General features: G+C 41.4%; 2 protein-coding genes and 1 long non-coding RNA gene across 9 annotated transcripts in view; 1 reads left to right on the plus strand and 2 right to left on the minus strand.

Moving 5' to 3' along the window:
* Positions 1-15,388, minus strand: part of SUDS3 (SDS3 homolog, SIN3A corepressor complex component) — a 75,905-nt gene extending 60,517 nt beyond the window's left edge. For 4 of the 5 annotated variants that reach the window (XM_041125700.1, XM_041125699.1, XM_041125698.1 and 1 more), the window contains exons 1-10: positions 15,144-15,388; positions 12,725-12,824; positions 11,618-11,673; positions 11,145-11,216; positions 8,779-8,798; positions 8,049-8,205; positions 4,624-4,719; positions 2,605-2,666; positions 1,618-1,639; positions 771-876 (exon numbers count right to left, since the gene is read on the minus strand). In XM_041125700.1, the coding sequence (XP_040981634.1) occupies positions 771-876; positions 1,618-1,639; positions 2,605-2,666; positions 4,624-4,719; positions 8,049-8,205; positions 8,779-8,798; positions 11,145-11,216; positions 11,618-11,673; positions 12,725-12,824; positions 15,144-15,309 (857 nt within the window). In that variant the 5' untranslated portion in view covers positions 15,310-15,388. The remainder of the gene's footprint in view (positions 1-770; positions 877-1,617; positions 1,640-2,604; positions 2,667-4,623; positions 4,720-8,048; positions 8,206-8,778; positions 8,799-11,144; positions 11,217-11,617; positions 11,674-12,724; positions 12,825-15,143) is intronic. The other variant, XM_030024001.2, reaches the window with a different exon arrangement.
* Positions 2,709-4,617, minus strand: LOC121233509. Its single transcript, XR_005933121.1, has 2 exons — positions 3,245-4,617; positions 2,709-3,010 (listed from the first exon to the last, which is right to left on the minus strand). It is a non-coding gene; the product is annotated as an uncharacterized LOC121233509 (long non-coding RNA).
* Positions 15,389-18,943: 3,555 nt separating the features above from the next.
* The window catches only part of TAOK3 (TAO kinase 3), a 95,033-nt gene continuing 86,052 nt past the window's right edge, over positions 18,944-27,924 (plus strand). The window contains exons 1-2 of one of the 3 annotated variants that reach the window (XM_030024904.2): positions 18,944-19,116; positions 19,931-19,993. The gene's annotated coding sequence lies outside the window, so the exon portion shown is untranslated. The remainder of the gene's footprint in view (positions 19,117-19,930; positions 19,994-27,924) is intronic. The other 2 variants (XM_030024903.2, XM_030024902.2) reach the window with 2 other exon arrangements.

Consider the following 27,924-nt stretch of genomic DNA (forward strand, 5'->3'; position numbering starts at 1 on the left):
AGGTAGGCTACAAATAAGCATGCAACTTGCAAATTGCTTTCTGCTCAAGGAGTACGAGAATGCCCCCTTGATTATCCAGTTTTGCATGTCTCACGGATTTAGTTTAAGACCTACTAAGATTTCTCTGCAGAATTTAATATTTTTCTTGTATTTTGTGAGGCTTGCACAGCTATATGCCCATAAAACTTAACAGAGCTAAATCCAATCAGCAATTCTGAAGTTGCTTTTCCCGTGTGGGTTTGATCTTTAAAGGTTATTTGGATTTATTAGAAACATTTTTCATTCTGCTTATCTAGCGCACAACATTTCTTCTGCCACCTTGTGGAACGATGGGTTAGCGCTCTACAAAACTGAACACGAGGACTGTGAATACTGCCAACACTACTGTACCTGCAATCACAGAGTATCTGTATCCTAGCTGACCGGCTTCACAGCTACATCACACTGCGTCTGCTGGTGGCTCTTACTTCACATTAGTTTGACAAAAACATTTCCCAAGTGTCACAGTGTGCACCACTGACTCCATGGAAAAGATTTAAGTTTCCTTTTGAGGCAGTAGTTACTTCTGAAAGTCTATGAAACCTAAACACTCCATTATCACTTCTGATTTACCAAAGTCACAATGATTAGCCCTTGGAGGAAGCGGCCAACATCTGCCCCAAAACATTTTGTCCTCAAATTTTTTTCTCAAAGAAATTTCTCTCTGCAGTCTTTGTCTCCTCACTACACAACACTCAGACTGCTTAAAACAGAAATTTACCAGGACTTACCATCTCTTATCATAGTAGAGTTTTCCATCTTCTATCCGGGCTTCAAACCGCTGTGCTGGAGACTCTGCTGGTGTAGCTGGGAGGTGTTCAGGAGAGGAGGGAGAGGCTGAGAACAGGAGAGAGACTGTGTTTAAAGACCAGCATGTGTCCACCACACAGTAGCACATCTGACTGCAGAACTGCAATTAATAAGGTCATATTAAGCAGAAATAATAAACACAGAAAGCTACAAACTCAAATTTTCATCAGAAAAATATTCTCTATTGGGACTAATAATTCAACCTCTGCCTTGAATATACAAATGATAGTATTCATTGAAATATAACATTTATCTGAAAAAATGTTGATATGTAGGTGATACGACAGTATGTCCTTGATTTTATTTTAATTCTAATCCATAGTAAAGTAGTTAAATTACATCAGAATTACTTAGGCAAGTTAGTACCACTCTGTCTTGAAATAAAGTGTACAGACACATCTAGATTGCTGAAGGCATAAACCCCCAAGTTCTCTATCCCTCCATCTACCCGACAAGCAGGCAAGCTGCCCAGATGCATCTGAATATAATGGAAAAACCTCTTTACACAGTTATAGATAGTCCCATGCCCAAATGTTTCAGCCACCAAAGATGTGCATACCTCCCTTCCCATCCCTGACAAACTTCAGAACAATGAAGAGACTTCACACAGCACCCATTTGCCACAATAGGTACACAAAAAACAGCAATTACAGAGTCAAAACAATTATACAGTCAAATTACACAGTCAGCAATTATACAGTCAAACAGTCTACAATATAATTCTCTGTTCAAAACAGCATGACTGTTCCAATGCAACTGTTAACTCACCTGGTCTCTTGGGTGATTTAAGCTACATGGAAAGAGAGCAAAGAAGCGTTAGAGACCTGACATGAGCCATAGAAGTCAGCAGTAATAATTTCAGATAGTCTTACTTTCCATACTCTAAATGCTTCTTTTTTTAAATGTACTGTTAAGTGGCATAACACAACCAGAACAGCATGCTATAAACAGCCAAAGGTGTAGATAACCGGTGTGATGATACAGAAGGTCTACAAACTGAACTTCAGAACATTCAGGTAACCCACTAAAACAAGTCAAAACCAAACCCATCTAACACACTATATTTTTGAACACGAGCCAACATTTCCCAGGGTACACAAAATACAGGAGATAAACCATTAGACACACCTCAACAGCTGGCACAAAAAACATGCTCCGCTACCATCCTCAAATGCCTTAATGAGCAGCTTCTATTATAAGAAATTAGATAAGCCTTAAAGCGTTTAGCAAGAAAGCAATACGTTAATCAAATCTAGAAAAACTATAAACATGCACACTGCACCCTATCCAGTTTGCTGAAGTATTGCACCAGTGGGGAGGAAAAAAAAAAAAAAAAAACCAAACCAAAACAACTACAAAACCCACCCCACACTAAGGCCTAAACCAAAGGCAGCCTGTGACCTCACAGAAAAACATGTTAACATCTGCTCAGCCATGCGGAGGAAGAAACTCCTTAAGATAGCTCATCACTTGGTTCAGACAAAAGGTAACATTTTTAGATGACAGTCATTTTAATTAGGTTAATTAAACCTATTAAAATAAGAGGGAGGAGATACCATCTTACTAAATTTTTTATTGTGTTACTTCAGAAAGCCTACTGGGATGAAACAGTCCCACATCTCAAAAAGGAACATAAAACAACAACAACAACAAAAAAAAAAAAAAAAAAAAAAAAAAAGAGCTCTCTTCTCTTCAGGGGGAAGCATTAGCTTTCTCTTTAAAACAAAGAAATACAAATCAAGCAATAATCCCTACCTTATTCAGCGTTCTCAGGTCCTCCATTATTTGCTCATCAGTCAACAAATAATTTAGCTGAGGTATCCAGAATTAAGGTTCCCATAAGCTCTTGACAAGCAAGGCTAAAAATTAAAGGTCAATGACATATCACTTGATTAAACGTAAGCCAAAAGGTTTCTGTAAAGTTGCATAAGATTTTAATAAGTGTCATACTTGAGCTTTTTTTGTCATATGAATTAATATAAGTCCATCTCCACAGAGCCTCATATTTAGCAGCAAATAGAGTGCAAAATCATTTTAACTTATTCAGACATAACTGTCAATGAAAAACCTTTAGTGCATTGACATTTACTTCACAGAGGCATCAAGCACAAGAGTTTTCAGTGTTTTTCATCTTGCATTTCTGTAGAGAACAATCTGGGAGCTGAAACACAACAGACTCACTTCAGATTTTGTACAAGGAAGCCGAATCCCACTCAAACCTAGGAAAAGAAACTCATCATTTTGCAACTCAGTAAGCGGGAATAGAGAGATAGAGAGAAGAGGGGAAAGCCCCACAAAAAAACCAACCACCCTCAAGAGAGAACCAGAAAATAAAGCCAGAGGTACAAAACACATCCTTTGTGCGGATGAGGATAAATAAGAGCCTACCATTCACCTGAAAACAAACCCAAAATCTCAGAACGCAGAAGTTAGTGTACTACAGCCTTATTAGAGCTCCGCTGTCATTTTGTGTAGTTTCACAATCGCATCTTCCTAATTCCCTTTCCTACCGCTCCTCTGTCACTTCCACACAAGAAAAACCTAAGTACACAGAAGGAAAAAATACCCAAAGCAGTGGACCCTCTCTCAAGCTTTAATCTACAGTGTTTCTTCAAAACAGCTCTTAAGTCAAAAGCATTCAAAGTAGCAAACTAAAGTTAACAATTGCTAGGCTGCATTTTAAGGATTTTGGCTCTGATGGACTTTAATCTTCTCCCCAGTGAGGAAAGGCAGATAGACTTTCATACTGTGGCTGCCATATCATGCTCAATTAGTAGGTCATGTTCACCATGAAACTCATTTATTTTGGATGAGATAGAGGCACTAATAAATAGATTATTTTTTTTCCTGGAAGAGTGAACAGACTCTCCAACCAGAAAGAGGTTAATTAAAACTGGAGATGCTTGTGACCATCCCGCATGAACTCTAGAAGTTCAAGGTTTGATATTGCCTTCAGAAAACGTGAGTCACTCAGAAGTCATAAGATAAGTTTTTTTAATCTGATTTAAGCCATACAAGTTTGGAATCTAATAATAAGCCTCTGCAAAGCAAATATCATTGCTTTCCTTTCCAGGTGAATTTAATATACAAATAGAAGAAGTGCTTATCACAGAGGAGCTAAAAACATATTTCCAGAAGCCAAGAAACATTTTAATTATAAGAAACATGCAACAAGGCAGAAGAGAAGGATTACATATACATGTTTTTCTCTTTCTGGTTATATATAAGAAGATGGATTTTCATCTTCTTTTATTCAAAGAACAAATCTAGCACTCCTTACTTTTGCTATGCATCTCTCTGGATTAGAGATCTGAAGCCTTTATCAGAAATGGAAAAACTAGTTTGATATGACAAATACGATCTTTCTGGCAAATGTTTTGTCACATCTTGAAATGAGAAAAGCTTTGGCTCATGTAAAAAGCCATTTACTATCTATGGAATCAATTACCTCAGCATTTTATATATAAAGTTCTTTTAAAGCTCTTCTTTTGTGAAAAAAATTGGCTGAAGAACTCAAACTATTCCCACTAACAAAAAAAAAAAAAAAAAAAATCAAATAAACTTCACAGTGTCGTGAGGTATCTCCAAAGACTGGTTCTGTTACATTAGTTTATCACACATTATATACATGACAAATTGTGCTTCAGTATTTCCTAGATTAAAATCTGATCCTAGCACCTAATTTCATTTTCCTTCCTGTACAAAACAACATAGATGCAGGTAGCATGCTGGCTTCAAATACAATAGCCCTCCAATGACTTTGTAAAAGGATATCAGGGGCAGGTTTCCTCCTCTTGTCTGGGATAGGAACTGGATCATTTGGTCGTCGCCTCAGTTTCCTTGTCATAATAGGCTTCACTTCCATTGAATCTGTAGAGTAATGAAGTTGGAGAGCTGATAAGACCAGAGGAAAAGGTATAAGAAGCAGCAGCTTTCTACACAAGGGACAAGGAAAATAATCTTTCCTCTTTCATACAGAAAATTGGATTTTTTTTCTTTATTTTTTTTTGTGGTGGCTTCCAGCATCCAAGCTGAAACTGCTGACAGGGAACACAAGTTCTCTTTCACACCAGGTCACTGTTCAGCAACAGCGTTGTAATGCCATGGTTACAGCTTCCATTGGCTGGAAGTGGCACGGTTGGTTTGGGGGCATTTTACAGCTGCTTCAGGTACAGATAACAAGCACAATGATGCTACAAGGATTCAGGGCAAATTTCTTTAATGCTAATGCTATCTGCTTTAGAACAGATCATTTAAAAGGAAAAGTTCATGGAGTTCTTTGCTAACAAAACTTGGACAGTTAATAGCACGTAAAGCATCAGCTACAAATCAATTGCTCTTTTTCTTGTCTTTAAGCTGGAAAAATAGCTTTGTCAAAGGAATACAGATAATTACTGCATTCAAGACTGATCCAAGTCTGCTGGAGTAATTTTAAACACAAATAGTATTTAAATTCAGATTATCTAAAAATGCTTCAAATTATGATTAATGAAATGAACCTAATTAATAGCATGCAGAGCAGCAGTTGACAGGAAATAAATTGTAGTATATGCACTGGGGAAAAAGAAAAAATCTGTTTAAAATTGAAACGCAAGTCTCATCACCAAGTAATTACCTGAAATTACAGTTTGTCCAAATGCCTACAGGTAGTCTTAACTGAACTACTTTACTCAAACTCTCACAAATCATTCCTTAATTTATGAAGACATCTTGAATTGGCAACCAAGACACATCTTAAATGCTAAACACATCATCTTACCTCTCCTTCTATGTGCTGAAAATTATTCGCTCATCTTTAAGTACACCTGAATCACATCCTAGGTAGCACTTAAGTCTATGAAGCCTCTTTGGCTCCCTCTAGATGCTAAAACCTTGAGCAGCTATGCATGTTCAAAATACACAAAATTACTTTTCTCCTTATCTCAAGGGTGAACAAGGATGACCATGCTACACATCAAGGGAACAAATATTATGATAAAAGCTTTAAAAAAAAAAAAAAAAAATTAAGTGCCACCCACTAAGTGTATACCAAAGGAAACCTTATCTCTAGGATTCAAAGCTGAATTTGAAAACCACTGAAGATTAATAGCCCTGCAGACACTAAAAACATAACTTACTGTGTTGAATGTAAGCCATTCTTCCCATTTGTTAAAACCTATTTACAAGAGCCTCAGAAGAGGGGTCTGAAGCACTTATTCAAGGCAATACACAGCCAAGTCAAAAGGCTTTTTCTCCTCTTTAAAAATTAGTTTCAAATGAGTTGTCACAGAGCTGTTATCTATATTGCTTAAAATGTGAATAAGGCAGAGAGATCAATTTTCTTCTCTCTTTCTCTTCCCACCCTGTATCTTAAAATTGTGACAAGTCAGCTGAAAGTCAGCACCAAACAAGTTTTCAGAAGAAAACCCAGAGTTTGAGAGTCTTACATTTTCTGTTAACCATTTGAAGAACTTTAAGATTCTCGAGACATTCATGAAAACTTTACAAAGGAAGTTTTGAAGAGCTGCTAAAGCACCAACAGATTTAACCTGAAACAGTCCTGCATGAGGCTTAATAGTCAAGAACCGCACTATACAATGCTCCAGAACAGCAGGCAACTATTGCAACCTAATGAAACCACAATGCTCCCAACACTCGCAGACAAGCCTATTCATCAGGCTGCTAACTTGCATCCTTGTATACGCTGAACTTCCACAGGTTTTAAAAACCATCGGGTCCACATCAGGTTCAGTATTCTTATTTCTTAGCCTCCAACACATGTTCACCACAAAATCTGTTACTTCTAAAGAAATCACATTGCACTTCTGCTAGTCTGGAAGGAAGTAGATAAGGGAGGGCTAACACACACAGAATGCATCTCTTCTCTACAGTTACTTACATGCCTTTTCCTAGAGTTGTATTTGATGAAAAAGCTCAACACTTCAGGACACGCAACAACGGGGGGAACACATTTCCCTGATGAGGATTAATCCGGTCCCCAAATCAGACTACTAAATACTTTTTACCCCTCCTCAGTCTCTCTTTAACTCTGCAAATCTGAATCCTGATGTTAACAGCTGTCCCACTGATAGAGAAGTTGTATTCCTTTAGACTCCTAGAACATTGGTATGCAGATTTCCAAATGTTAAGACCTAGTCAGATCCTGACCCACTAATGAAAACCTGCTTACAAGATTAGTACTGTATCCCAACTTAGTAGTGAACAGACACAGGCAGAGGATAACAAAACAAAAGTTAAGGCTAAGGCATGGTTTGTAAGATCAGACTACATTTCATAATTGAGAGAGAGATCAGGGAAACAGCATAGCTCAAGCTGTTTTCCAGACCAGATTAGCCCTAACAGTTTGTACAAAGCCAAGAGTACTCCTGAATACGTCCAAACAGGTTTTAATTCTTGCTTCTGAACACTGATTAAATTATTAGCTTACATAACTTCTAAAGATACTATACAAGAAAGATATAAAAGGTCTAACTCATGGACAGGCCTCAGCGACACAATCAACATTATCTGTCAACGAAGTGAGGGAGTTGCTCTTAAAAAAAAGAGAATCAAATCAGACTTCTGGTTCAGTATCACAGCAACACAATTGGTGAAGGAGCCGAATTACCCTGCTACTTAGGTCCACTGTGTCAATTACTGCAAAGAGCGTTGCCAAGGCACCAAGAGTACCAACGGGTTTCATGAAAGAAATCTGTCCATTTAATGTCCATTTTCCAGAATCTGGACACAAATGTAGCTCACAAATCTATTTTTCTGGCTTTAAGCAGCATATTTCAACCTTTACTGTTTGCCTTTCTTCAACTTCTTGACCACCTATTACTGGAGAAAAAACAGGACACAGTTTGCAACCTGGCACGGCCGGTTAGGTCAATATTGTGATGTATCTCAATAGTGTTATTGCCAGATCACAAGAACTGAAGAAGCCCCTCTCCTATTATATAAGAAAACCTATCCACTCTGCTGCTTTACTGGCACTATTTTGATTCACCTGTTAGTAATTCAGGTCACTGAATTTTATTATGAACTGCTTTCTCCATTAAAAGACAACCAATTTGCGTTCTGTATCTCTTGGCATTTAGAAAGCTTTAAAGCCTTCACACTAGCTGTCTGTATAAACCAGCATAGCTACCTTTATACCTTTTTTCCTAAGCAATAGCAGAGCGGATAAGACAAATGACAGATGCCTATCTTGTTTTTACCTCCTGTTAATTCCATGGTTAGCTTTTCATTCTCAATCATCTTCTTCTTCTCTTCCAACTCTGCAATCAAATTTTCCTTAAGCTCAATTTTCTTATCTTCAAACTCCTTTGCTGCTGCCTTCTTTTCCTTGACGTAATTTTTTTCCACCTGATCGGTCTAATGCAAACGAAAAGAATAAAAAGGTTAACTAAGGAACCAATGACTCAAGTTAACGATATCATAACAGCTTCTTTCAACTGCTGTATTGATAAGCTTTTCAGTTCAAAACTGTAGCCAGTTCTAAAGATTATAAATATTCATAATCAACAGAAAACCATCTAAAAATAACTAAGCAGTACTTAGTATATTGGCAAAAGAATTACTTTTAAAAAACACTTTAACGTTGCATAATATATCAAGTCTCTAGCAGAGAGCTCTTCAGATTTATAAACAGCACTGACATTTATCACCTTAAACAACCTTTTTAAACAAGCCAAATGCACAGCCAGAATACAACAGCCCAAGAGCAAATATTTCTTTTAACTCTATTTTAATGACAAAGTCCAGAAGTTACTTGAAGTAATACCAACAGTAGGCTGTACTACGTCTCAAGTGTAACAACGCTAGCTAGAGGAAGAAAATTTCTTTAAGTCTTCTGGGAAAACAAGCACAAGTACTAGCTGATGAAACAGCAGCTTTATACCTGTTCCATCTAGTTAATATGTATTTTGATAAATTAAGAGTACTTACTTCCAGCTGGAGGAACAGTTCTGAAAGACAAGAAAGAATTTATTATTTTCAGAGATGTACAAAATTACTTCCCTAACATTTTAAGTCATTGACTATTGCAGCCAAGAGAGGCAGTGAACCAAACAGTGTACGTACTCATCCAACCTCTACTCACACTTCGTAGTTTTATGCTGAAAATAAAGTAACTATGAAAAAACCCCCACAAAAATACATTGTCAATTGAAGTTTTCAACAGATTGTCAAGCACATTTGCAAAGCTTGCCCAGCAGTATTCCATATTATTCAGTTTAGCTACCATTTCCAGCAGTACTAAGCATGTAGTCCATCTTTCTTCCAGTTTAATTACAATCAATTAATAGTAGATGCAAACTTCGCAGATAGAAGCTTGAAACATGTAGCTGAATGTATGGCTGGCAAACATTCACAGTTTAAGCCAACTTCATGAATTTCAGCAATGACTGGTTCAGAAATAATTCTGCAGCTGTTAGAAGATTCATCTACTCAACACACGTGTCTGATTTCAGGCTGTTTATGACTGAGAAAACAAGCAAGGAAATTGTTATGTATCACTGAAGGTTAAGTTCTAACACATGGCAATGATTAGTTCAAGTCACACCTATGGATGAGGCAAATGGATTTCTGGGTGTGAAATAGCCCTGCTACTGATGTTTGTGCTGTTGCTAACAACTTGAAATTAAGCTGAATGGGACCCTTCTTGTGTTTCCTGGAGGACATAATGCCCAAAACAAAGTGTTTACTCAAGATAGTGGCAAGAAAAGCAAACTACAGCACCTGATCAGTCCTCAAGTCACCATATTTCACTAGCATATTAAGCTTTTGCAATACCTGAAATCATAAAAACTTCTGTAAAGATCACAGGCTTCAAATATGTTTTGGAGAAGACTGTAGTAGCAACACTGCAGTACTGTGCCTTTTTTTTTTTTTTTTAAATCATTTTAAAAACAGCAAAATAGATACCAAAGACGATAATGGCCCAATTAAAAAAAAAAAAAAAAAACAAACCTTTTATTTGCAAAGGGCTCTACCAGTTGAGCATGGAAGTAGTATTATGGATGTAATCAAACACAAGTAAATCTAAACTGTTGCTTTAATATCTGTAAATTCTCAAAAAAACCCAAAACAACCCACAAGCCCAAAACCTCAAGATGGGAGGGATAAACATAAAAGACTATTCTTCCTGTAGTACTAAGCTGTTGGATTTTTTTAATCATAAAATTGAAAGTTATCACCATCTGCCCTCCTGTGGAAGAAATATGTTGCTGCAGCACTGGTCTTTACCAGCCAGAAATACAAGTTAGCAGTTAATCTTAATTTTATCAAACCAACCCAATATTGCTAGAATGCAGCTCTAGTGTACATGAAATTCATCTCAGGAGACAGATTCCTGTTACCAAGTAGTTCAACTCACTTAAATTCCTCAAGCAAATCCTTTACCATCCCAAGCACTTTTAGAAAGACACAATTTATACTATTCAAAGGTTGGAGTACATTAGCCATCATACAACTGCCACTGCCTCTCTCTCATATTTTCCAGAGTAATGGCCCAGGCATTAGGGGATTCATCCACTATTTTTCTAAAGCAAGGACAGCTACATTTCCTATTTCCACATAACAGCTTCTATAAAAGGCCCTGTTTCAGTATTCAAGATAAGAACCTGCTGGAAAGGGAACAAACAAGAAAGAGGGAGGGCAAGCAGACGGATCTGATTTCCAAGCCATTTCTCTGCACTAACACAAAAAAGCTACCCAGAAGGGCTGAGAGCTAGGCACTTCAAAAATTAACTTGGGCCTTTGCTCCTGGAACAGAGCGTAACACAAAGAACAGGCAGCCCATTCAATGTCACAGCTATACAGAGTAACAGTTTCAGCAGCAAACCCTCTGTATTCGTTGTTCCAGGGCACAAAACAGATCTTTGGGAATGCATATAGTCCAAACTTTCCATTCCTGCAAACTGAAAGAAACAGTGCACCTGAAGGTTTCATCCACGTTGCACAAAAGAATAAGCCAAAGTAGGAGACTGTAGGTTAGGCACGGTACCAGATAAAAAAGAAATAATTTTTTTACTTGTGCTGTTTCATACAAATGAAGACTAAAACTGTTTATTGGTGTTCAGTAAACAATCAGCAAACAATGTTGATGAAGGGGCGGGGTTGGGGGAATCAAGATAGATCCTGTCATGCTTTGTGCACTCTCAAAAACACCTACACTATACCGTTGGAAGTAGAAGAACGCTTTGCTCCAGCAAGTTCCTTTTCTTTAAAGAACAGAATTACCATTATTTTTCTTCAGGTGTTATAAAAACCATAAATTTGTATACAGCATCTTAGAAACAAATTCAGCTCACCTGCATTTCGTATCCTTTCTTTGTACTGCTGGTCCAACTTTTTCATTCTTTTCTGATATTCCTGAAGAGTACCTAGTTGAAATAAATTGTGGATTCCCACTGGAATTTATTTTTTTTCCAAGTATTAAATTTTCTCAAGGAGGCATACACCACTTGAAACACAAATACTAGTATCTGAAGTCAGAAAACTACAGTTCTAGTTTGCTTATTTTGATAAGCACAATCCCCGTTTTTTCAGAAAGCAGACTACTCCTTTCAAGAAATGATTTAGTATACAGAGGCTTATCTACAAGTGTTTAGAGGGAAAAAAGATGGAAAGTGGCTGACTTTTTTCACTCAGCAGCATGACTGAGAGTCAACATTCAGTGAAGGATACTGCTTACACCTTTCAAAACCATCATCCTTCTATGACCTTTGAAAAACGCTGAAAATTGTTTAGGAAAGAAAAATAAGCTACCCCCTTCAAAGCTTACCTTCCTGCAATTGTTGTAACTGCCTCTTAAGAGATGCCAGTTTGTCCTGATACATCCTGCAAAGATAGAGAGCATGCTACTTTACTTTGAAAAACAAGCATACATCATTTATTTCACAATCTGTTTAGGTTACAACATGTTTACACATAATTAAAAACTTTTCAGAAGAACTTCAGGAAACAAACAAATGACAGCTGAAAGAATATTATTCAAATGAAAGGTTATCATTCTATCTAAAAAGCCTCCCACCCTATTGGTTTTACAATGCACCTAAACCAATTATTTTGGGAACAGTTCAGGGTAAAATAGGATTTTTACTATTTTTTTTAGATGTTGAAATCTAAAATGACATTTAGCTCTACAGATGCCAGAAACTATATAACAGAATCATTCTACCACTTTGTCAAGCCTTAATATTTGTGTATTAGTTCCCTACTTATAAAACAGAACGCATTTCCTCATGTAGATCTTGACATTATAAAAAAAACCCCAAAGTCTATTCCTTGTGCTGTTGCAAACCTGTGTTTCCTTTACCACATATCTGTGGTTTAACACAGGCCAAGTCTTCCTGACCTGTATAAAAACATGTCTCTGCCAGTAAGCAAGAACGCGAAATATTGCAAATACACCTAAACATCAAGGGAAACTATTCCAAGTCTCCAAAAAGCCCATCTTCTTGAACAGGACTAGCATTCTATTGTTTAAGGGATTTTAACAGGCATCTTGTCTTTGCTTGGCTTATATAAAGTAGATCTTTTATTTTATTTAAAGGATCTGTCTGCAACAGGATTCAGTTGCAGCAAAATTCAGCTGTTCCCAGAAACATGTACCTATTTCTTTGTCCAAAACAGTAGCAGCACTTAGTTTCTTCAATACGATAGAACAGAGAAAATAACTGAGGAGAGAAGAAATACAAGTATACGGACTCATTAGCTGTTACATTGGGCTAGGCACTTAAAAACCCCAATCTTGGCCCAAAACATTGCAAAGTTTTATGCAAAAACCGAACCAACAAAAAAAACCACAACTAAACCCAAAACCAACCAAACAAGAAAACCCCAAATAAACAGAACATTACCTTACTTTTGATTAGAATGGGTTACTTACTGTTCTTTCATTTCTACAAAGTCCTCTTCCTCATGTTTTGCCAGGTCAGTTTCACTGGCATCCTCAGTGTCTAAATGAGGTAAAGAATGACTTGTTAAAACTAAAGTAGAATTAAAAAAAAAAGTAGAAAATCATTTAAAAACAAAGAAACAAACAAACAAAAATTCCCAAACCTCAGGCAACTTAACCTCAAATACACAACCAGATAGGCCTCTGGAGAGATGAATTCGGAAGTGAAATAAACCATCTCATCTCTTTCCTGCAACTGCAAGTTAACCTCTGTAAATCCTCTGATAGTTTTGCAGTGAAGCTTACATCAAATCTAAACAACTTCAGCTTAAGATAGTCTGGTAATTTCTTCCAAGGTTAAGACAACAGGTTCTACATTAACACACGTACAAAGGTGAGACAGAAACAGTCTAAAGACTCTGGAAAACATTTCACAGACTTCTTCCTATAGTTTCGCCCACGACATAATATATATGGAAGACAATGACTGAAACAGCTGTATTTGATTCTGCGTCTTGACCTGAACGAAAATACTACGACTAGATGCTGTTAGGGTTAACCACAAAGGTCTTGCTAAAGATAACAGAGTTACTTGCTGTGATCTGAACTTGACTTCTCAGCTACAGATTGCACAGAAGTACTTCAACATTTATACGTAATAAAGACCAGCACTACCATAAAGACAGCCCTAATTTTATGAATAGATAATATAAACTATAAACAAATTAAAGCAGTATGGGACTGCTAGTTTTCTGCTATGCCTTTTCAGGCTTCTATTTATAAGACATGGTTAGCCAAGAATGAATTACCTTTCCTCCCCGAGGAGAGGGCTGTGTCTCCAGGCTGGAGTTGTGGTAGGCAGAATACAGCTGTAAAGCCTAAACCACAGCTATGTTCCCTACATATGGATGGGGGCACCAGCCCTTAAGTGTTCTTCAGATTTTTCTTAAACTATGAACAAACGGTTTAAGCTTACATACATTAAGATAAAATTCAACACACCAAAGACAAAAAGTTTTAACTGCAAGAAAAATACTTAGATGTCTAGGTCACCATAAAGGACTTCCATACTCAGTTTACTCATGTGCAGCCACAGGGAGCCCCCCACTGACCAGTACGCCGTCATCCTTTGTAAGGATCTACGGGTTTGGCTCCGGCACCTCATTCATGAACGTACCAGACGTGATGGGAGGGCTCTGGCTGACAGAGCAATGGGCACAGTTGAAGGGTCATGCTTGTCCTGGTTTCAGCTGGGATAGAGTTAATTGTCTTCCTAGTAGCTGGTACAGCGCTATGCTTTTCAGTTAGGTATGAGAAGAATGTTGATAACACTGATGTTTTCAGTTGCTAAGTAATGTTTAGCCTAAAGTCAAGGATTTTTCAGCTTCTGATGCCCAGCCAACAAGAAGGCTGGAGGGGCACAAGAAGTTGGGAGGGGACACAGCCAGGACAGCTGACCCAAACTGGCCAAAGGGGTATTCCATACCATGTGACGTCATGCCTAGTATATAAACTGGGGGAAGTGGGGGTGAAGGGGATTGCCGCTCGGGGACTAACTGGGCATCAGTCAGCAAGTGGCGAGCAATTGCATTGGGCATCATTTGTATATTCCAATCCTTTTATTATTACTATTGTCATTTTATTAGTGTTATCATTATTAGTTTCTTCTTTTCTGTTCTATTAAACTATTCTTATCTCAAGCCACGAGTTTTACTTCTTTTCCTGATTTTCTCCCCCATACCACTGGGTGGGGGGGAGCGAGTGAGCAGCTGCGTGGTGCTTAGTTGCTGGCTGGGGTTAAACCACAACAACACTTCATCTCCCTTATTTGTTATTTTATGCATCCTACACCCCAGGATACTTCCATTTCCTCTTCTCCACTGCTTTCCTGGTTCTTCTACAAACCCTTTCTTTCCTCTAACATCCTCCTGCACTCCCTTACTGCGTTGCACACTTTCTTCTACCTTAACTGCCTCCTTCCCCCTTCACACCACAGAAATATAACTAAGCTTCATACACCAGACTTCTCCGCTACTTTTACCCTGTTGCCCCATATGCTCAATCCCACCTCTCTCTCTGCCACTTCTTCACTTGGGAAACCACTTCAGTTCCACCTCTCCATAGGCTTTGCTTTTCTACTCTTCCACAGGGAACCCCAGCAATCTAACAGGCCCCTGTCTTCTTCGCTTTTTCTTGCTGCTCCAGACCACTTCTCCCCCAAGCACTCTCCCCCACCTCCTCCGCGCACCCTGTCCGGAGCAGTCCCCTTCTTCACCCCGCCATCCCGGAGAGCCCCCCCACGAACCCCAGGCGCCTCCGCTTCCCCCCGCCACGCCCCAGCCCTCCCTCTCCCAGGGCACCAAAGCCCCCCCCCGGCCCCGTCTCCGGCCCAGCCCGCCGCACCACCAACCCTCATCGGAGTCGCGGGCCCGAGCGCTCCGCTCGCCGTCCTCCTCCTCGGCGCTCTCCAACTCCTCCTCCTCGTAGTACTCGGGACCGGGGGGCATGGCGGTGGCGGGAGCCCCAGGCGGAGCGGGGGCCGGCGGCGTGGCAGACACCAACCCGGCCGCGCTCATAGCGACGGGACGCAGCCGCCGGCCCGCGCCTCCGCCCGGCGCTCGGCAACGGCGGCAGGGCCTGCGCCGCCACTTCCGCTTCCGGGCGGCCGCCCTACTGCCGGAGCGCCTTCGTCCGGCGAACGCGGCGGGCACCTAAAGGGGGTCCTCGGGGGCGGAGACTGGAGGCCGGCCACGGGTTCGAGTCCCGGCCCCGCCGGCAGCGCGGGGCGAGGGTTAAACCGCGCTCGCTGTGGGCTTTTTCTGCCAGGCTTTGCTCTTCAGGGGGCAAAGGGGGCTTTGCCTGGACCTCCAGAGACGCGTATCGTCCCTTTTTTGCCACCAGCATTACTCCATCTGCCACAAAACGCAGGGCACGGGCACGCAGCGGTGCCGCTGCTCGCCAGGCGAGGAGCAGAACCTCGCAGAGGTGGGAATGGGTTTGTCACAGGACACGCTACTCTTTCCAATTTTTTTTTTTTTAAATTTTTTAATTTAATAAAAAATTACTTCCCTGTTCCTCCATACTCTCAATAAAGCACCACCACGGTACTGTGATCTCGCATTCACCCAAGTGAAGCAGTTGCTTTGTGCCAGTTAAGGAGCAGCTTTCACAGAACAAGCGTCCAAATCCATTAGGAACGCCTCGCATCGGCCAGGTACAGGTTATTCTACTGACTAGACACTGCCAGAAAATTAGGGACCACGATACAGATCCTGCAGTGAGATTCACATGCAGGACCCATTAAATACAGGATCCCACTCCATATGAAAATGCCTCCCATTGATACTTCAGGCTAAATATCTCATTTAGCCCTTTTCTGCAACTCCCAAGTCACCTGGGAAGAACTAATTAGTCTCACTGCCTCCAGCAGAGCCATACTAAAGGCTTACCTTAACAGTTGTGAGGTGCATTCCTCAAATGCACAACTTATTGACTCACTGAGATACTATAAACATCTCGCCAAGGGAAAAGAAATAAAACAGAATAGGTTTTATCTAAGGGAGGACTGAACTCAAGAACACCGCAGCGCTTTTTCAAACTCGCTGAACTGGGCGCTCAGCAGCCCAGAGGAGCACCAGGTCACACTCTTTGTTCTGAAAAGAATTGTAATAACGCAGCGTATGCACTTTGCTTTCCTGTAGTTCACCCCAAAGATCTGTTTGCCCTGACTGACAATATTTAACTCAGAACACCCATGTAAAGTATGCCCGATACCTTTTTACATAAGTAAATACTACGTTTTACAGGAGATGAGGCTGAGACACAGCTATAAGTCAACACTACCAAGAGCAGTTCCCAGAGCTCAATGTCCCATTTGAGGGCATTTGACTTGGCACATGGGAGATACAATGCCAGAGCTGCTCGCCACCTCTCCATTGCCGAGTAATGCTGGGTGCTAGGGGTTATCAGCATCTTGGAAAGGAATCCTTTTACCTTTCTCCTTACTCAGGGCAGCGGTAGCTGGCAGGGCTGCCTGTGGCCACAGGGCGAACAGGAAAGGGTGCGGTGGCGGCTGCCACATGGCATGAGCTGACTGGGTGCCCATGCTGCACCCAGCGCCGATGGGTTTGTCCTCTCCCTGTAGACTTGCACCTGGCTTGAATTGTTCAAATAACTTTCCCAAAGTCATATAGTCACAGAGTTAAAAATAGAGATGGGACTGGCTAAAGCCCTTTCTCAGAACTAACCAGAGCCCTCTCAAAAGCTTTATAAACACGATTTTCCCCCTTTCTTCCCTCTTTCCTGTCTGCACCTCTTCCACCTGTCCACATATTTAGCCCACCAGCTCCCCTGCAAGCCTGGTTCGTACTGCTGTGGATAGCAAACAAGTTGCAAGGGTGTCTGAACCAAGGCTGCCCTTCCAAGGTTAATTCTTCCTGCGTTACACTGCCTCAGCACTTTGTCTGAAGCCAATTTATCCTTTAAGAGCAGCCCATCTTTCACACATCACACAAAGGGCAGGTGCATTTACTAATATGAGGGCACACAAGAACCCTTTGAACAGAAGGAGCTGTGTGCAGCCAATGAGTAAGAAACTGCATGCAGCTGCTGATGCAAAATTTTTTAGCTCGTTCTGTGGTCAAAACTGGAATCTCACTTGCTGTTGCTCCCTCCATTCTAATTCCTCATGTTTAATATTAGCCTTCTGGAGACACCCTCTACTGTCATCTCTCAGGCATTCAGTGGGAACCCAAGGGAGAAGGTTCAGCTTTAAGGAATGCCATGTTTGCCTTACAAATGCAGAAACTTAACTGTCTACGCCCCAAAGAGCTATCAGGGAAAGTTTAAACTTCTCTGTCAAGCTATTGTTCTTGGCTCATGTTTTCATCAAAGCTGTTTTTCTCATCACAACTCATTTATTGTTTTATACACCGTCACTCAGTTTGAAGAAAGATTTCTGCCTCCTGCTTTGTCAGCGTCAACTATTCACAGAGTAGCTGACGCGGAAGTCATGCTCGCTATGTTTTTCTTTCCATTTGTAAGAAATAGAGAAGAAAAGGTTACGAAGCTCAGCTTATAAACAGAGATCATGGCAACTCATTTATTGTATGAGCTGGATGACTGCAATGAGAAAACCTGTAATATAGTACCTTGGCCTTTGAAGAACAGAATGCATACCAACACCCTTAGCCTGGAACATGTGGCTTTCAAGTTTCTGTACCTTTAGTTTCAAAGGGCTATACGATGATGGTTCTAGAAGGCAGCCCAGGAGGAGAACAGTCGTCAGAAACAAGCTAGTAGAATCAGGTACTGGCAGAAGATAAATCTCTGCTCCTTCAGTTTTGTTTAGCAAAAAATTATAATAAAAACTATCACAGAATAAGCCACTATGAGCCTCTACAGCAATAAAGGAAGGAGGATTTGCCTCGATGGAGAGGCTGTAGGGAACCACAGTGTGACAGAAACAGCATTAAATCACCTTACCCTGTCTCTGCTCTGAGCTCTTCCTAATCCAGACCTCTGAACCACCGCTAAAGCACCTTCTTCTCCTTTGAGGCCTTTCCTCCGTAAGGCACACCACTGTTTAATCAGACCTTCTCTTTTCTTTGGTTACTCGGAATCTCTTCCAGCTGCGACCTGCCACAGGACACCCAGTCGCCGTGAAACCTCCCCCCAACCCTGACAGCAGGTACTTAAAGACTCAGAGCTGCCTTTTTACCGGGCCCCGACACCCCCCCCCCCCCCACACACACCTGAGGCTACTGCAGGCCCGAACCCGGACCCTCACACACCTGAGGCTACTACAGGCCCGAACCCGGACCCTCACACACCTGAAGCCGCTACAGGCCCCGACACACCCCCCACAACACACCTAAGCCCGCTATGGGCCCCGACACCGCCCACTCTAGGCCCTGAGAGTCCATCCCCCCCCCCGCAGCCGTTAACGGCGGCCGCCGGCCCGGGACGCCCCGAGCCCTCCGCTCCCGGCGGGGACCGCGCAGGCTGCTGAATCGAGCGCCGATGCTCCAGAGGAGTTGTGCTCGATGAGGAGGCGGCGGCGCCGCCTCTCCGCTACCTGCCCTGTGCCGCCGGGCTGGGTAGCCGAGCGCCGATGCTTACTCCCTTCCTCCCTCTCCCCCCCCCCCCCCGCCTCCCGCCCGCGGCGGGCAGGCCGTGGAGCCGATCGCCGAGCGATTGGCCGCGCCTGGCAGGGGGAGCCGCACCTCGGGCGGCGGCGGGGCCGTGGCAGGAAGCGGCGGGGGACGGGAACGGCGGCGGGGACGGCCCGGCGGACACCTTCCTGCCCTCCTCCCGCCTTTCTCCTCGGCCGCCGCGGACGTGGCCCGTTGCCGCCGGCCGGCCGGCAGGCAGGCAGGCACCAGGTGAGGCGCGGGGGTGGGAACGCTCGGCCGTGAGGCGAGGCGGCTGAGGGAGCGCGCGCGGCGCCTTCGCCTCTGACAGGCGGGTCCCGCCGGGGCCGGGGGGGGGGGGGGGTGTTGGCAGCGGTTTTGGGGCTAAAAATAAAAAAAAAAAAGCACTTTCTCGTTGCTCCCGTGGCGCCCGTTGACGGGCCGAGGGGGTACCGGGTTTCGTGTGAGGGGGGTTTTGGGGGGGGGGGGGGTTGCGAGCCCCCCCCCCGGCCAGCTGCGGTCTTCCTGCGGCGGCTGTGGTGCTGGGAGTGCCGGGATGGAGGGACACACACACACACACACACACACAGGGGTTGGGGGGGGTCCCAGCAGCTTGTGCTGGTTTTTGTAGGACCTCTGACGTGCGGCTCCCTGGTGTGGTGAGCTGTCCCGAGTTTGCTGGTCGTGGTGGAGGAGCTCAGTGGGAAGTTGGGAGCTACAGGAGAGCAGCTCCGGCGCATTGGAGTAACCCGTGCGGAGGGGGAAATGCCTCGGTGGGAGGGTGGAGGTGAAGAGAGGAGGGAAAGCCACTGCCTTTCCTTCAGCTGCAAGGTAGGGACACTGTCACAGCTCAGATAAACGGCGTTTGTCCATTAAGATTACCCCTCAGATCTGTTTGTGAGCAAGTAATTTGAACGGCATTAGTATTGGCCTAGTGAAATTCAAGTGAAAAGGGGAGCTTGGTTACTGTCAGCTTGCTTTAAACTGAGTTGGAAGTAATTACGTAGGTCTGGTCTTAGCAGATGTATCTGTCCTTTTAATGACATAAAGAAATGATTTACTGTAGGTGCTGAATGTCATCTAGCAGTACTCATATTTGCGTGGGAAGGAGAAAGAAGGAGGACACTAGGCAAGTACTAAGCCCTTAGAATTCTGTTTTACATATATCTCTTCGTGTCTCCCCCCCCCCCCCCCCCCCCACCCCCAGGAACATAAGCAGAATTAATTCCCTAATCTTATAACTATGATAATTCTAAAATTGAGTAGCCACTGAGTAGCCCTGGTAGCATCCAGGTTTTCCCTGGTTGCTTGCTCAGCCTGGACAGAATTGAGCAGCTCAGAGCCAGATTTGCTCTCTGCAACCAGGGTGTTCTCCTCAGGGTTGTGCTCTGGCCGTTGAACACTGATCTCATAGGTGTGTGGAGTACTTGGGCTCAGCACACAGTCTGGTGGCAGCTGCCATGTTTGTTTAAAAACAGCGAAACAGGTGGTGCTGGTATGGCCTACCTGCTGTGCAGAAGCCTCCTAGCAGAAGGACTTACCCAGGCTGTCGGAGAGCTGTGCTCAGTTCCCCTTTCTGTCGAAGAGGATTTCAAATCTCTTCGCCCACCTTACAGCATAGCGATCGAAATGAGAAGATGAAAGCAGTTCAGGGTTATGGATCGATGGGGTATGCTCCTCACCTGTCCTGCGGCAGCTGTTCCGCAGTACACAAAGTGATTAAAAGTTAACTGGGTAAGAGCGCAACAGGGGTATGACACTGTTACTGCAGTTTATGGTGCTCGTGTTTGGGTGAGGATAAGTGGACTCCAATCTGTTCTCCAAGGTCTGCTTACATAACAAAGGTTTGGAATGCTACAGTGCTTAGAGTGATGTAGCTTATTTTGCTAGTGGTCATTAGTTTAATGTATCTTGTACCAGGTTTATTAGAGTACATGTGTTGGCATTTCTACATTGATAATGGATTGTTCGTGGACAGAAGTAATACACCATGCTTGTTCCTCTCTGTTTTTGTCTTTAAAACTGTATTGTTTCTGGTAGCTAGCTAATTTTGAGTTCTCGGGGAGTAATGTAACAATATAGGGAGTGTTTGAAATGTAAATACCTGTTCACAAATTCTCTTTTAACATTGAAATTCTACAAATATCTGACAACTTAATTCTTTTATGCCTTCACAGTGAGGCTGCAGACTGTTCATATCTGCATTAATGTATAGGGTTTTTTCAGGTTTTTGTCAAATCAAGATTTCTTACTTATAACTCATCATATAACTTCCTCTGGCAACTGATTTGAGGAAAACTTGAGCTAGATTGTTTCCATCTTCCTTTCCCAATATAATGGTTTTCAGATTGCAAACTGATTCTTCTGTATGTATATTACTTACAGTGATTCTCTGTCCCTTTTGCTATGTTACATTCATTATCAGTTAAAAAGGATCCTTGCAAGTCAAACCTTTTAATGATGAGATGTTTCTACTTCTGTGCATTCTAAATATGGATCTTGTATCAACAGGCTTTTGCTGTTACATTTACTTTTCATAACGTGTTGCAGGATGGGGTGGTCTTTCAACAGAACTGGGCTCTGTCTCTTCTGACTGATCAGCCGTCTTGCCTGGAAGAGAAAACCCTGCTTGTACATAGCTAGCCTGGAGTTTGCTGCGCTGACGCAGGCTGTTCAGTAAACCCTGTGGCTGGGGAGGAGAGGGGTAGCAGTGGCAGGGAAGTTTGCTGCACAAAGGGTGCGGTCAGCGAATTTGGACCAGGAACACAGACGAGTTGTTTTCTCCATTTACAGGTTTTTGTTCCAGGTTGTTCTGCAGCCTTGTGAAATGCTGCAACATTCAGGTTATGAGAAATGGCAGGGGAGAAGGTGTTCATGAAACGCTTTCAATTTTATTTATTTGTTGTTTTTTACAGGGGAAAAAAAAATTAGTGTAAGGTTAATGTTTTTAAATAGAAAACAGATATTTTGTTTTAAGAGAGAGTTCAGATTCTTTCTACAGAACCTCTCTGTGGTTCAGTCACAGCATTTACAGCAAAGTGAGTTTGAATAAAAGTGCAATTTTGGTGTCAAAGATATTCAAGAAGTAGACTTTTATAATATATTTCAGTACATGTTCAGCTTTTTTAATAAATGTGCTTTTACACGACAGGAAAAAAAACGTAGTAAACCCAAAAGAGTGCTTTATTTTATGCGTATTATTTTCAAAATGCTTCCTTATTTGAAGGCCATTGATTAAACCAAAATTATTTGATTGCCTTTGGCTTAGTGCTGTGTAATAAACATTATGCAATTGCATTGTGCCTGCTTGTTCATTAGTCCTTTCAAGGGTAGCGCAGTGAGTTTTCCTGACACTATCTTGTTATCACTCTGAAATCACTGTGGTAGGTCTGTTTTAATTTGAGTGAAACATATTTTACAGAGTATTGATCTGATAAATCTAGGGTTCATTAGATATTTGGGGTAAAAAGAAGGAAATCTCTCTTCCTATTTTTACATAGGTAGCACACGTTCTGACTTTTCATTTTGATCTGCTGGCTGTATTACAGCACACGAAGCACAATCGTATAGTGTGCACCACTTAAAATCATCATGGGCATTGCATGCCAGGAACTGTAATCTATGTGAACCTCAGTTCCTAATTAATGAGGAGGAAAGTTGAAATAGAAATTGAAGTAAATTAATTGGGTGTGGTCATCCATCTCCTGAGCTACTGAAGGATGTTGGAAATCCGAGTGCCCTCCTAGTTATTTCTGATACTGTGGCAGCTTCTGTTGAATCTTTATAAAGCCCCACTTCACAGCATTAAAGAGCAATGCTTCTAATGTGACATGCTATCCTTATTCTGTAGAACTATATCGTGGGTATTTAATTTTTACCTCTGGTCGGAAATGTGAAAAACACATGTTTGTCAAGGTCAGTACATTTTGCTCTCAGATTGAAAAACCCTGGAGTACTGCTAGTATTGTTGGTTTTTTTTTTTTTTAAAAGAAGTCGTTTAAGTGAATTCAGAGAAATTGTTGAAATTAGGTTGTCTAGGTGGCTTGGGTAGGCTTGTTCTTATTGAGGATGGCAAAGAATGCATTTGATTTGGGCAGTTTGGAAGTTCTCGTGTTTATATACTCATCCTTGTGTTTGTGTTGTCTTACTGGACTTTCCCTTTGTGTAAGAAATTGTTAGTTTAATTTGTAAGGGCAGGGAAATTTCAAATTTAATATAGGGAGCTTACAAAACAAGTTTGTCCGAGTTGTTAATGAAGTAAGCACTTATGCCCTTCAACAGGTAATAGCTTGATGTTGATGTAATTACTATTTTTTCCCCACCCTGAATATTAGGTCAAAATGGACTCTGGTTTATTTCGAATTTAATGAAACCAATAGTTATGTGGGAACGCGCAGTTGCATGCCTTCCTACTTAGCTACAAAAGACTTTCAAATAAAGACATTCTCACAGTTTGTTTGGCGTATTAATTTCAGTCTGTCTTTCTGAATATTAGTATAATTGGACATGGTTGGATCGTGTGGGTTAGTTGGGCAAAGCTAGAGAACGTAGCTCATTCAGGTGAACTAATCTTCATCAACTTTAAAGTTTTCAACCAGGGAATTCCCCCCTATTTGCAACCCCTTCTGCTGTCACTCTGTTAATTATGATGCTGGGTTACCTGAGACCAAGTAATTCCTCAGAAGAAGGGCAAATGGTGACTTTGGGGTGCCATGTTTTCAGGCCTTAATGACTTTGCTTCGGTACAAGCGGCTTTTATGCTGCGGGTTGCACTGTCTTTGGGAAGAGAGAGAAAGCTCTTCGTACTTAATCTAAGAAATTGTCACTCTAAGAGCGGAGATGTTAATGCAAAGTCCTGGATAAACTCCTGTCTAGGAAACTACACTGCCTACTGCATTTCCCTGTAGCCTAAAATGCATACATGGGTTTTGTTTTGTTTTGTTTTTCACTTTTCTGACAAACTACTCTCCAGAATTACTGTGAAGCAGAACGTGGCAGATGCCATGTTCCAGAGTAGTTGCTTTTCAACACTGGGAGGAATGAATCTTGTAGGTAGTGTACGTATTTTCACATACATTAAGCAGTTTAGGATGAAAGGTGTTATGAATACCAGATACTATCATCATTTTATGAGCAGGATGTCTTTATTAGATTGGAATTGATGAATGTGTGCCAAATCTTGTGCATAGTGAGTCTGCTTCTGGAGAGGTGCAAATAGTGAGCTCACTTCCTACATTAAAACTCCTTTTTTCTTTAATTTTAAATAATTGATCTGCGATTCTGTTGCACAGAATCTGGCATAAAATTGAGCAGATTTATTTAGGGTTGCCCTTGAACGTTGTGAGTGTTTAAGCCAGATTTACAAGAATATAGTCACTGATGATTCATATTGAGATGATGTTTTTCTTCCCTGTGATGGAACATATGGGACTACATAGCATATGGTACCGCTGAAAATTGTTAAACGCAGAGCACTGATTTATTACACAGCAAAAAGAGTTTGGATTTTTAGTCTAATGCTAAGCAAAAAGCTTTGTAAACTGCTCTGGCTGGTGGTTTGTGTTGGATGCACCACTGTGTTATAGTGGTAAATTTTCAAAGAATTCCTTTAAATAAAAACAGGATTCTTCCAAAAGTTGTGTATGTGCCCGTTGCACTGGAGTGAATATATGAACTCACTGGATGTTTCGTTAAAGGAGGTGGCTATTGCCTCAGCAGCTCTGCCTTGACAGTTCACCTACCCTTTTAGCCATCCACAGGGATGTCTGTTTTCTTACGGTTCAGTCTCGCTTTATGGTATAACAACTTAAAACCTGAAATCCTTTCTGTCTTTTATGGGAAGTAGAGGTATTAAGAATGTGTAAATATATAGTTTTCTTCTAGTCTTACTAGCCAAAACATCTTCCTTCTGTGTTTTGGGGGTTTGTTTTGTTCTTACATAGCTTCTAGGGGGGGTTTTTGGTGAGGCAGGTGGAGGAAGAAAATGTACACCTTGATCCTTCCAGTGCACAAGAGAAAGTGTACTGAAATGCAGTTACAGAGAACATAAATTCCAGTCGTCTATTTCCTTGTGCTCTCCTGTGTTTCTTAACTATTCATCTTTTAGATGATGCCTGCTCTGAAGAGATTATAATCACCTCTGCTGTGGCTTTGTAGGTCTTACTTTGGTGTAACTGAAGCTTACAGGTGCTGCAGTAATATAGATAATAAATAGTTGGTCGTAAGAGTACATTGATTAAGCTTTTTAAAAAATGATTTAAGCAATAAGCAGGAACCTTCATTTAAACCTCAGAATGGTGTTTGTGTTTGTCTTTTTTCCTAATGAAAAACCTGATTCTAATTTATTTGTAAACATTAAAGTACTGGTTAAAACAAACTTTATGCCAGATTTGGTACTGCTTTTGTTAGGCCAAAGATACACAATATCTGTAAGAACAAATATATATGCTCTCTCAACTTTGTAAGTTTTTGCATAAAAATCAGATGAGTCTTCTTACTTCTTACTTGGTTTATGACAAATCTGCCTTTCAGTTCAGGGTTTCTTGTGTGTTTCTTTCTGCTTATTGTGACTGCTTCAGGTAAAGTTTAAGTATGCTGTATCCTTACGAAGAAAAAAAAAATGACATCATTAAAAACTGATGTTATTTAATAAAAGGAAGTAGTATCTATCGTTGAGGGAATTAACTAATGACCTCTTGTTACCATCGCCTTCAGGATCTTAGATCCTCCCTTCGCTTGCCTCATTCTTAGTCATAGATTGGAAAAGGAAAACAGGCTTTTTTTTTTCTCCCCCCCTCCCAACTCTTAAGCAGTTTCTCAACTTCAGATGAACTGATTGTTGACCTAAACCATGTGAATAAACTGGAAGTCAAGAAAATACTCCCTTTCCAGTTGCAGAACATACTACTGTTACTAAAACTTACATAGCATGTCAATTAACTCTAGTTCCCAGTTTCAACCTGTACACAGAATATTTTTAAAAAAGTATTAGCCTTAAATGAGTTTTAACTTATAACATTTTTTAATCTTAACATTGGCTGTGGTTTCAGTTTTAACTCTAAGCGTCTTTCAAAAGAGGGGAAAAACATTTCTTATCTGGAAAGTATGCAAGTGGCAGAGCAGATAAGATAATTGAGACCTAAATGTGAGCTGGGATGGAAACAGTCTCTGTTAAGAGTCAGGTCTCATCCGCTTTGCCACAGTCAGGCGGTGCTTTAATGCATACTAATGCAATGAGTTTTGTCATCCTGTGGAGAATGCAGTGAATTTTGACTCTGCTGCTGCTTTTGCATTAAGAGACGTGAGCCTTTAGCTGAAGTGTTAGAGGCTCATGTTTTCATAGTCATGAGGTTTTTGTCATTTGGGAAGCAGACAGCCAAAAATAGGAATATTTTATGGCTCTCCTGCCTGTAACCGCATTTTGCTCCTGAAGTGAGGAATAGAAATAAAAAACGTTCCAACTTGTTGTTCAACTCAGTTATTTCTCAAAATTTCTTGTGTATGTTTCTGCATGGTGTCTTTTCTCTGTGGAGGATCCCCACAGAAGATAACAAGCTTTCCATTTTCAGCTCTTCCCATAGACAAAAAGCTCCTGTTATGGTTGTAAAGGTGTGTGTTCAGCACTTGATGATGGCCCAGGTGGGTGGGAGGTAGTAATGCAGGTATCTAAAACTAGAATAAATGAGCAACTACTGGAATTACTTTTTTACTACACAGTCTTATTTTTAGTTTGTTTACTTTAGCTCTGCTTTTGCAATTTTCAACTTTGTATTTTAGGGTTGCCTTACCAGAAAGTATGTAATTTCAAGTGAATTTTTTTGTTGTTGTTGTTGCAAAATCAGTATTGGGCTTAGTATTTTGCCACAGGAAATGTAGTCCAGGAATTAGACCTGCTGCAGGTGTACTTACGCATCTGAGAGCTGCAGAAATTGCAAGTAAATGTGTGATATACAGTAAGAGCAGTTCAAATCCTAAAGGCTGACTCAATATTAACTTGGACAAGTGGTCCAAATTTCGGGTGTGTTGGGGACATTTTCTGTTTCAGGTTTCCAGCTGTATGTTGTAGTGAGATTTCTGCCAGTCTGACCATGAACATTTAGTGCCTTAGAATAAAGTAGCAGAAAGTTGCTGACTAAGGCTTGTTGTTTATTTTCTTTTTCCTGGCTACCTGAGTATTTTAGAACAACATTGTTTATATTTTTGAACAGTCTTTACTGTTTCTTGATATGCTGAGCCCAAACCAGCCAGAGGTGGTCAAATGAGATTGTGGTCTGATCTGTTACACAGTTTGTATCAGACCCAGGCTCTGAAGACATCCAGAGAAGCAGAGGGACAAGAACCCCGGTCTACTGACATGCAGGCTAGTGACTGGAGCCCCAGGCTACCAGTGCAGCTCTGCTGGTGTTTAAGGTCAACTCCTTGCAAATATTTTAGGAAGGCTTATATTCAAATGCTATTTATAAGAACAGACTAATTTCTTTCTTCATAATGATGGCCTTTTGGCTGATGACAGGGCTGGAATCTGGAAGATCTGGATTCTGTATGCCACTAGTCAGCTGCATATCCACAGGGAAGTCGTTTGCTAGCTTTCTGCCTCAGTTTTTTATCTGTACTTAAATGGAGAGAAAAAAAAAAAAAAGGTTGACTAATACCTGCCTCACAAGGCTATGAGAGCACAGTTAGTAGCCTCATGCTGTGAGATCTTCGGAAAACACTGTAGGAATGTTCAAGGGGCTTATTATGGTTAAGGCCCTCGCAATGAGAGAACTGGTTAAGCCTGGGTTATTGTTAGACCATTCATTAAGGAGTCTTAATAGCTGAAGCTATGATAGTAGCTGTTCCTGGCTTCACCTTCAATTACCCTGGGTAGATACAGACTGCTGCAATATCGGAGCACTGCAGTGGTCTGGAGTAAAACTAGAGCATATGCATTAATGCTTGAGTCCGCCTTGAGCATTTCTTTTCTATTTCACGGCTGGTTTTGCATGCAGGTCATGCCGTAGCCTAAGTGAATTTTGGCAGTTTAACATCGTGATGATTACTTATCCTGCCACTAGTGAG

The sequence above is a fragment of the Aquila chrysaetos genome, chromosome 9 (assembly GCF_900496995.4).
Source record: "Aquila chrysaetos chrysaetos chromosome 9, bAquChr1.4, whole genome shotgun sequence".
Taxonomy (NCBI): Eukaryota; Metazoa; Chordata; class Aves; order Accipitriformes; family Accipitridae; genus Aquila; species Aquila chrysaetos.